General features: G+C 44.0%; 1 protein-coding gene across 1 annotated transcript; it reads left to right on the forward strand.

Annotated features, from left to right (window-relative positions):
• Positions 1 to 107: 107 nt before the first annotated feature.
• On the forward strand, positions 108 to 3,998 carry cdk9 (cyclin-dependent kinase 9 (CDC2-related kinase)). Its single transcript, NM_001139765.1, is given in 8 exon segments — positions 108 to 142; positions 294 to 407; positions 778 to 859; positions 1,048 to 1,138; positions 1,317 to 1,483; positions 1,749 to 1,920; positions 2,334 to 2,482; positions 2,884 to 3,998. Coding segments are annotated over 7 exon segments (1,119 nt in total). The 5' UTR covers positions 108 to 142; positions 294 to 315; the 3' UTR covers positions 3,250 to 3,998.
• Positions 3,999 to 10,735: the final 6,737 nt, after the last annotated feature.

The following is a 10,735-nucleotide window of genomic DNA, read 5'->3' on the forward strand; positions in this document are numbered from 1 at the left end:
ATTACCCACCTCGCTTCCTCTTTGGTAAAGTTTGTGAAAGCACAACGACTACATTACCCATCTCGCACTGGGCACGCACGGATCCGACGAAACAAACAAGGATGCAGCGAGACAAAACAGGAAACGCCGCCGGGGCTGAAAAGTATGAATATATTCATATCTAATGTCCATTGTGTGATTTAACGTTGTTTAGAACATATTATCTAATTCTGCTTGATTTGGTGTACTTATATTAGAGTAAAATTATGAAATTCTGGCGAAACCTTTCTAACGTGACCCTTTACTTTTCTCAGGCCTGACCGGGAGGCCGCCATTATGTCCAAATACTACGACGGAGTCGAATTCCCTTTCTGTGATGAGTTTTCTAAATATGAAAAACTTGCCAAGATCGGCCAAGGGACCTTTGGGTACGATTTCTAGTAGTTATTTGGTGAAAAGGTTGCCGACAACATCACTAACGTTAAGGATAACGTATGTTGTTAAGTTCGCTTTAGCCTGACGGCAAGCTAGCAACAGTAGCTTGTTTTCTTGAAAGACAACTAACGTTAATATATCCAGCTAGTTTAGCAATCTAAAATGCATTTGTCGACACCTGCATGTGCTGTTTTATCCACACCTGTGTTGATAGTGACGTTAGGTTCTGAGTTCATAACCGGAATATAAACATAGCTAAGGTAACTAACGTTAGCTAGTTTCAGAAGAACACTTAACATATTTGATATTCTTGTCATTGGCATACGTTAAATATTTTCATCTTACCATGCTTTACCTTTCCAGGGAGGTGTTCAAAGCCAAGCACAGACAGACTGGGAAGAAGGTAGCACTGAAGAAAGTGTTGATGGAGAATGAGAAAGAAGGGGTAAAGAGGGACAACAAAGCCACGTCTCTAACTATCTGCCCTGCATGAGATCAATATAAACATTCCAACTTTATACACACAGGAGATGTATGGTGTCAGAGGCTGTATAATTTTTTATTGGATAGGCTAGTGGTAAACAATGGCACTCTATAAACATACATGGATGCTAATAGTAATCTTTGTCCCAGTTTCCCATCACTGCTTTAAGAGAGATCAAGATTCTGCAGCTCTTGAAACACGAGAATGTTGTCAACCTCATAGAGATCTGTCGAACCAAAGGTGAGTGTCAGTCATGCATTCCCAGTAGCAACCTACAGCTTGCATGGGGCAGTCCATATTGTTCGTGGTCAAAAAGCAGTATTGGATTACCAATCCAGACTAGTGTGTGGAGTGGTTGCGCGTGTGAATACGAAATGTTGTGTGTGTTTGAGTAATCAATCTTCTCATCAACACACAGCCACCCAGTTCAACCGCTACAAAGGAAGCATCTACCTGGTGTTTGACTTCTGTGAGCACGACCTGGCGGGGTTGCTAAGCAACGCTAATGTGAAATTCACCCTGGCTGAGATCAAGAAGGTGATGCAGATGCTGCTAAACGGACTCTACTATATCCACAGAAACAAGGTGAGGCTACGGTCCATTTATGACAAGACTCCCATCCATAGTCACTACCCTAGAAAGGGAAAAACAAATGATCATAGCCAGCACAGTAGGGTTTGTATCAAAGCCGTAGTTTGAAAAGGGTAAAACGGTTTTAGACTTAATTTGATTCCTATTGTACAATACAACAAACCTGTATCATCATTGCTGGTCTTTTCACCAAATGCACTGCATGTTGAATTCAGCCATGTAACACTGTGCTTCTCGGTGGACACCTTCCTCCTCTCAGATCTTACACAGAGACATGAAGGCGGCCAACGTGCTCATTACCCGAGACGGCGTGCTGAAGCTGGCAGACTTTGGGCTGGCGCGAGCCTTCAGCCTGGCCAAAAACAGCCAGGGCAACCGCTACACCAACCGTGTGGTCACACTCTGGTACAGGCCCCCAGAGTTGCTGCTAGGTAAGGAACCCATCTGTCTGGAGCATAGTGTAGGGTACATGCCCAAATCCCCTAGTGCAGCGTTTCCCAAACCTCTCCTCCAGTACCCCCAGCCAGTCCACTTTTGTGCTGTATTCAAGAACTAACACAGCTGATTTAACTAATGAAGGACTTGATAATTAGGTGACAATTTTGAATCAGCTTCTGGAAAACATCAAGTAAGTGGGGGTAGTCAAGGAGAGGTTGGGCAAAGGACATTTTTTCAGAATGTGGTATTTCTATAAAAGCTATATGTAACTCTATAAATAACTGTTATTTTTTTTACACAATCCCAGGCTATTTATACAGTTCCAAGACATTGAGATGCCGAGCTTGCTTGTAGCAATATGTGTACTTTAATGGCATGTAAACCGAGAGCTACATTGTTTTGTCAGGCGAGAGAGACTACGGGCCTCCCATTGACCTGTGGGGTGCAGGCTGCATCATGGCGGAGATGTGGACACGCAGTCCCATCATGCAAGGCAACACAGAGCAGCACCAGCTCACACTCATCAGTCAGCTGTGTGGCTCTATCACGGCAGAGGTATGCACACAAACCACACTCAAACCATATCAGGGTCAATTACAGTCAATAACATTCAGCCGTGGGCTGAGTTTTCCTTGAGCTGATGGTAGGGGTGTGGGGGGTCATTGTTATAAATAACTTGTACACTGAAAATTGAGCTCAAGAATCCCAAACGAGTATTTGACAAAAACAATCGTTTCCAACCTTTATTACAATGGGATACGATCACATGTTCCTCTATTTATGCATGGGACTACTTGAACAGATTACATAAAATAAAATTGATTTCTGACACTGAGCTGATTTCTTTGATTTTACTTTCTTATGTCCAAGGAAAATAATAAACACCTCAGTGTAACCACCAGTTTAACACAAACAAATTATCATTCAATTCCTAACCTGAACTCTTCCCCCATCAGGTATGGCCAGGCGTGGACAAGAAGTACGAGCTTTACCAGAAGATGGAGCTCCCTAAGGGCCAGAAGAGGAAAGTGAAGGACCGCCTCAAGGCCTACGTCAAGGACCCGTACGCCCTGGACCTGATTGACAAGCTCCTAGTCTTAGACCCGGCACAGAGGACGGACAGCGACGACGCTCTGAACCACGACTTTTTCTGGTCGGACCCCATGCCCTCAGACCTGAAGAACATGCTCTCCACACACAACACGTCCATGTTTGAGTACCTGGCCCCGCCCCGCAGGAGAGGTCACATGCCCCAGCAGCCGGCCAATCAGAACAGGAACCCGGCCACGACGAGTCAGACGGAGTTTGACCGGGTGTTTTGATTGGACGATAGAGTTGGAGGAGGGCAAGTGGCAGACTGTTGCAAGGCAGAAAGTGGCCAGCCCCAGTTGGCGTAAGACTGATTTTAGGGAACTGTAGCGTTCTTTCCAAGTGGAGACTTTTGTGGGGGCAGCACAAGGAAAATGTGGACGTTTCTTCAAGCAGTATTGTTCTCCTGTTAATGTTCTATCACATTAGTCTGTCCTCTGCCTCGGACATTTGATAAAGCGTTGAGATAGTACTGTGTTATTGGGTGGGATTTCAATTCAATAACTCATTTGCTTCTTATGCTTACTTGACCTTGTCTTGGAAGATGTGAAAGGTTTTATAGGGTGTAAAGGATTTGTGAGGAACTAGGCCTCCGCTTCAGCTACGTGACGGCTAGATGGAGCTGTTGCTCTTTCACAAAACCTGCCCGGTCCTTTGAGTCAAAGACAGGAAGCAAATTATTGGTTTGGTATCCAGCCCTCCATGGGCATAGAACATGCGTTCAGTGGGTTGCTCCGAGGACAATTCCTCTAGTGTTGTACAAAGAACCACATACAAAGGATTGACACAAGCCATCAAGACAGCGATTCTTATCGCTAGAACCAATAGTTTCCCCTCTTTTTTTTTTTCTTCCGCTGTTTTGTTCATTTTAAAACATTTCTTTTTTATATTGTACCATCGTGAGTTTTGCCAGGTATCTTTGTGGTGTATACGATACGTTGTCAGTATAGTTACACTAATAAACCTCACTGATACACTGCCATTTATTGTCCTGGAATTATTGTCCTGTCTGACATCACCCTATGGAGAATCGCAACATGGAATCTTATAGCAGGTTTATAAAGCATATTTCCACTTAATTTTTTAAAATCTAAGAATTGAGACAAGTGAGCCATTTGACTATAAAGCCACCCTATATGTGCATTGATAATGGTGGTTTATAGAACATTTCACCAAAATAACTTATCGTTCCCAAACAACCATTTGGCACTTATTTCGGTATAGCTAGAGAGAGTTAGGCCAGGATTCAATCCGATCACTCTTTGTACCATTTTAAAGGTCATTTTAGAGTGAGCCGACATGCAGCATTCACCGTGAATGCAGTCTGCTAATACGGGAACATTGCATAGCCAACCGTGATCGGATTGAATCCCGGCCTTAGGGTTCAGGTAAGCAACGGTTCCAGGCCTCAGAATAGTTGAAGTGGAGCTTTACTATTGCTGTCACCTACTTGCTCAGATGGATGTAGTAGAATCTAGATGTGCTTGGGATAAACAAAAAAAATGGACATTGGCAGATTCCCTGTAACTATATGGTATACCATTACAGTACTTCTGTTTACAGTTGTGGATAGAATTATTACCCATCTTTTTCTGAGAACTGTCCAGGGATGGGCAACTGAACTGTAGGCCTGCAGATCCATTCGGGTCTCAACATCTTATGAGTTAAATTAGTAGAATTGACAAGGTGAAATTTGGTCATGCATCAGCAGTTCTGTTATGTCAGTCACTGACAGTCACTCAATTAGCCCATGTCAGCTAAAAGTTTTATATTGAACAAAAATATAAACCCAACATGTTAAGTACTGGTTTCATGAGTTGAAATAAAAGATCCCAGAAATATTCCACAAGCACAAATAGCTTATTTGGAGGAGACGGGAACGGATTAGTATTTCTGTCTGTAATAAAGCCCTTTTGTGGGAAAAAACTCATTCTGATTTGCAGGGCCGGTCGTTGCCGCTCTGCCGCCATCTTAAATTTTAAAAAAATCCTGACGGAGTTATGTTCAATTTAGGTTCTGAATTAAAGGTGAAAGGTATGTTTGAAGACCTTTTCCAGGACGTTGAAAAAGCTTCTTTTCCAGACCTTGAAAAATAGGTATTTTCCGGATGTTGAAATCAGATATATTTTCAGTTCTGAATGAAAGTTGAAAATATGTATTTTCCGGATTTTGAAATCAGCCTAATTTTTGGTTGAAAAAAAGTCATTTATAGACGTCTATGTTTGGGCCAAATCAAGGCTGGTCCAGACCGGACAAAATCTGAACCAAACATAGACGTTTATGATTGGTTCAGATTTGGTCCGGACTATTTGATCAGAGAAACCTGTATGATGTAAAAAGTGTCAGTCTCATTACATTGTCATACATTTAATGTCCAGCATGTAGGCTACAGAAAAGAACACATACTCTTTCTACCTCATCCTATATCTGCTACATGATTTATGGAAGATCATTTTTTGGACGGAACATTGGTGGAGCACTAGAGAGATGCATCTCTCCAACAGTACCCTGGAGAGGCACGCTGGGAATGGACAAGCAAAATATTTTGCGCCCCTGCCTTTGACAAAGTTGCCACTGTTTATCAAAGGGCGGCATCATCATCTTTGAAATTGTTGCATGTTGCGTTTATATTTCTGTTAAGTATAGATTGATAAATTAGAACTAGATTCAATCAGTTCTGCGTTAACCCGCGATATCCGACAACTGCATAGCAGTTTCATTGTTTTTATTTAGGCGATCTCAGAGGTGTTTTACCGCGTTGGGGCTGTCAAATCAGCCAATGGCTCCTGGCGTTATACCTATTGCTGACATTGCCATTGGATGCACTGACTCGCATTAGCAATAATCCCATGCAACCTTGTTACAAGTTGAAACACTGGAATGTGTGATGTAATATACACCTGCGTTAGGTTGATATGAATCCTTATTTTGTTGAATGATTTTCATGTGAGTGTCATTATTTCTATATAGCAGACAATTTCTCGTTCTGAACTTCTTACGTGAGTGGGACAGGTGTAGCTTGGTGACAATGACCACTCGAACAGACGCTCACCGATTTCACAGCTCGCAGTTACACCTTTTATACCGTCAAAACACCAGTTATGTGGTTGTCGGCTATCGCCAGTTAGCGCTTGATCGGATTGAATCTAAGCCTTAGTCCAGCTATCTAACTTGTAGTAATCATGGTAGAATGACTGACCAGTGGTCCCCTCATTGATTTTGTTAGTTACTCTTACTCAGATTTGTAAATGTTGCTTAGGGCCCCCCAAAGGCTAAGGCCCGTTCTGACTGCATGTGTGGGTATGGCTGTAGGTACGTAGACCCGCGAGTCACTGTGGCTCCTCATGAAGAGTTCAGATTTTTTGTGGCCCCCCAACACAATCAAAGTTGTGCTTCTCTGCCATTAACTAAAGCGCTATGAGGTCAGCTTAGAAGATGTTGTCAAAACGGTACAATAAGATGGTTTGGGCTAATTAGGCTACATCTAAACAGGCAGGCCAATTCTGATATTTTTTCCACTAATTGGTCTTTTGACCAATCACATCAGATCTTTTCACATTATATATTTTTCTGAGCTGATCTGATTGGTCTGCCTGTGTAAATGCAGCATTGGCGGTTCATGGCAGAGAAAAATGTTGGGTACCGCTGGTTAAGTATCTGTGGCTTGCATGCTTTTAAGGAGCTTTGGCCCTTCTCATTTCATGAGATTACTCTGGACCCTGTGGTCTCCTACGGTGCTATGAGAGCACTAGGGCCAGAGATGATTTATATTCATTTGGGTTTTGGGGGGTGGGATAGTTGACCTCCCTCTTCAGCTTGACCTGGATAGAGACTCTGATCATCCAACCATGTGTGTGTGACTGAGTGGAAATTCCTCCCTCAGTACACAGCGTACTCAATAAGCACCATCATACCACTGACCCAGAAAAGCTATGGTGTTTTCTGGATCCGAGACGACTACTTCTAGATCTCAAGAAGGCGGTACTAGTGATGCATTTATCCACCACTCTTTTGACTTCCTATTCCAGTGACCTCAGCATGAATCCATGTATGATCCCGGTCACGGAACCACTGTGACAGTGGAAATTCTGACTGGACCATGAACTCTCACCCTTTTGCACTGTAACACAACCTACTCAAGAGGCACAGTCTGGAGGTGTGTGTCTGTGTGTACACACACACACACAGCTCTCGTCATCTTTTCCCACAGTGGTTAAGCCTGTTAGTGAACTATATGGAGCCACACTCGAGGGGTCTAAGGGATAAAATAACATACACTACATGACCAAAAGTATGTGGACACCTGCTTGTCGAACATCTCATTACAAATCACAGGCAGTAATATGGAGTTGGTCCCCCCTTTGCTGCTATAACAGCCTCCACTCTTCTGGGAAGGCTTTCCACTAGATGTTGGAATATTGCTGCAGAGATTTGCTTCCATACAGCCACAAGGTCGGGCACTGATGTTGGGCGATTAGGCCTGGCTCGCAGTCGGCGTTCCAATTCATCCCAAACATATTTAATCGGGTTGAGATCAGGACCAGTCAAGTTCTTCCACACTGATCTCGACAAACCATTTCTGTATGGACCTTACTTTGTGCACGGGGGCATCGTCATGGAAAGGGCCTTCCCAAAATTGTTGCCGCAAAGTTGGAAGCACAGAATTGTCTAGAATGTCATTGTATGCTGTAGCGTTAAGATTTCCCTTCACTGGAACTAAGGGGCCTAGCCCAAACCATGAAAAACAACCCCAGATCATTATTCATCCTCCAGTTCATCCTTATTCATCCTCCAGTTGGCACTATGCATTCGGGCAGGTAGCGTTATCCTGGCATCCGCCATACCTACAATTGTCCGCCGGACTGCCAGATGGTGAAGCGTGATTTATCACTCCAGAGAACGCATTTCCACTGCTAATGGCGAGAGTCTAATGGTGCCGAGCTTTACGCCGTTGTTGCTCCAAGACGTTTCCACTTCACAATGACAGCACTTACAGTTGACCGGGGCAGCTGTAGCAGGGCAGAAATTTGACGAACTAACTTGTAGGAAAAGTGTCATCCTATTATTGTGCCACGTTGAAAGTCACTGAGCTCTTCAGTAAGGCCATTCTACTGCCAATGTTTGTCTATGGAGACTGACTCGAGGAGATGTGAAAGGTCCATAACAACAATCACCCCTTGTATTAAAGTGACTCCGAACACCCTGCACCCCCAAACACAGCATATCCAAGTATTCCCTTTGTAGAACTGTAGTATTTATTATAGACGTTAGTAGTATCTTTCTCTTCTACTGTATATATGTAATACATTGCCATAACTATTCCTGCATACTGCTGTGTAAACTCACCTCAGTCTTCAGAGTAAATCAACTTTATCTTGAATACAATCCATGTCTACTTACAGTATTTGCTACTTATTTACTTTCCAACAAATTAAAGTTTAAATGATGTAAAACACCATTATATACATAGGTAAAACAGCTAGTAATATCTATACCACATTGCAGTTCTGAGCATACTACGCATTTCATATTCTACTACAACGAATGTTCCAGGCAGGGTCCTGAATGTTCTTCAGCTTGTGAGCCTCATCTTGTTTTGGGCAATGGCAGCTGGTCTGGCAGAACTTCATGAGCTCCATGACCTTAGACATCATTTGTAACAGTAAGATTGTAGCTAGTTACTTCCAAATACATCTCTTGAATATCACAATTAGAGGGACACAACCCTGCAATATTTGCTAGAACAAGAGGGCAAATAATTTACAGTTGGAGGAACATTGGGGAGAGCAAAGAAATGAAAATGAAACAAAATAATATAATACACTTTGGCTCCTGCCAGCCCTGTGCAGTCTTTTCCTCTTCCGAGTCAGATGATGTTGAGCTTGTTCCTGGCTGGAAGCTTTCATCCAATGGGTCAACAGGATTTGTACTATTAAAGCTGGTGTCAGCGTCATCAGCAGTAGGATTAGTCAGTAGGACACACAGTAGTCAGTGATTAGCCACCATTTTACTACTTTGTCCCTATCAATACACACTCAAACAAAGTACTATATCCACCCGTTCCCCTCATGTCAATCGATCATGCATACTAACCTTAACACACAATACCCACCCCCAAAACACACCAATTTAGACCTTAATCTTTGCATAATCAATCAATCAAATGTATGTATAAAGCCCTTTTTACATCAGGTGATGTCACAAAGTGCCATACAGAAACCCAGCCTAAAACCCCAAACAGCAAGCAATGCAGATGTAGAAGCACGGTGGCTAGGAAAAACTCCCTGGAAAGGCAGGAACTTAGAAAGAAACCTAGAGAGGAACCAGGCTCTGAGGGGTGACCAGTCCTTTTCTGCCAGGTGGAGATTATAACAGTACATGGCCAAGATGTTCAAACTTTCATAGATGACCAGCAGGGTCAAATAATAATAATCACAGTGGTTGTAGAGGGTGCAACAGGTCAGCACTTCAGGAGTAGATGTCAGTTGGCTTTTCATAGCCGATCATTCAGAGTTAGTGACAGCAGGTGCGGTAGAGAGAGAGAGAGTCAAAATCAGCAGGTCCGGGACAAGGTAGCACGTCTGGTGAACACGTCAGGGTTCCATAGCTGCAGGCAGAACAGTTGAAACTGGAGCAGCAGCATGACCAGGTGGACTGTGGACAACAAGGAGTCATCAGGCCAGGTAGTCCTGAGGCATGGTCCTAGGGCTCAGGTCCTCCGAGAGAAGAGAAAGAGAGAGAATTAGAGGGAGCACACTTAAATTCACACAGGACACCGGATAAGACAGGATAAATACTCCAGATATAACAGAGTGACCATAGCCCCCTGACACATAAACTATTGCAGCATAATTATTGGAGGCTGAGACAGGATCAACTTGGCTTCCATAATACAGAGACAACTTGTAACGCCCTGGCCATAGAGAGGGGTTTTTTGTTCTTTATTTTGGTTAGGCCAGGGTGTTACATTGGGTGGGCGTTCTATGTTCCTTTCTCTATGTTTTTGTATTTCTTTGTTTTGGGCCGTGTGTGGCTCCCAATCAGGCACAGCTGAAGCTCATTGTTGCTGATTGGGAGTCACACATAAGGAGCATGTTTTTCCTTTGGGTTTTGTGGGTAATTGTTTCTGTTTAGTGTTTGCACCTGACAGGACTGTTTGGCTGTCGGGTTCTTGTTTTTGTCTAACGTGTTCTTTCTTTAATAAATTCCTGAAGATGAACACATCCTCCGCTGCACCTTGGTCTCATTTGAACGACGGCCGTTACAGAATTACCCACCACAAGAAGACCAAGCAGCGGAGTAAGGAGCAGAGCAAGGTTAAGAACCAGGAGAAGACTTATCTGGAGTCGTGGACTTGGGAAGAAATCCTGGATAGGAAAGGACCATGGGCTCAAGCTGGGGAGTATCGCCGCCCGCAGTGGCAGATCGAGGAGGCGAGAGCTGAGAGGCGCTGGTATGAGGAGAGGGAGCGCAACAGGCACGAGAAGCAGCCCCAATTTTTGGGGGGCACACGGGAGATTGGCGGAGTCAGGCGGTAGACCTGAGCCAACTCCCCGTGCTTACCAGAAGCAGCGTGGTACTGGTAAGACACAGTGTTATGCTGTGGAGCGCACGGTGTCCCCAGTGCGCGTTCAAAGCCCGGTGCGCTACATACCAGCCCCCCGCAAGTGCCATGCGAGTGCAGGCATCGAGCCAGGGCAGATGGTGCCAGCTCAGCGC

Source organism: Salmo salar, chromosome ssa01, assembly GCF_905237065.1.
Source record: "Salmo salar chromosome ssa01, Ssal_v3.1, whole genome shotgun sequence".
NCBI lineage: Eukaryota > Metazoa > Chordata > Actinopteri > Salmoniformes > Salmonidae > Salmo > Salmo salar.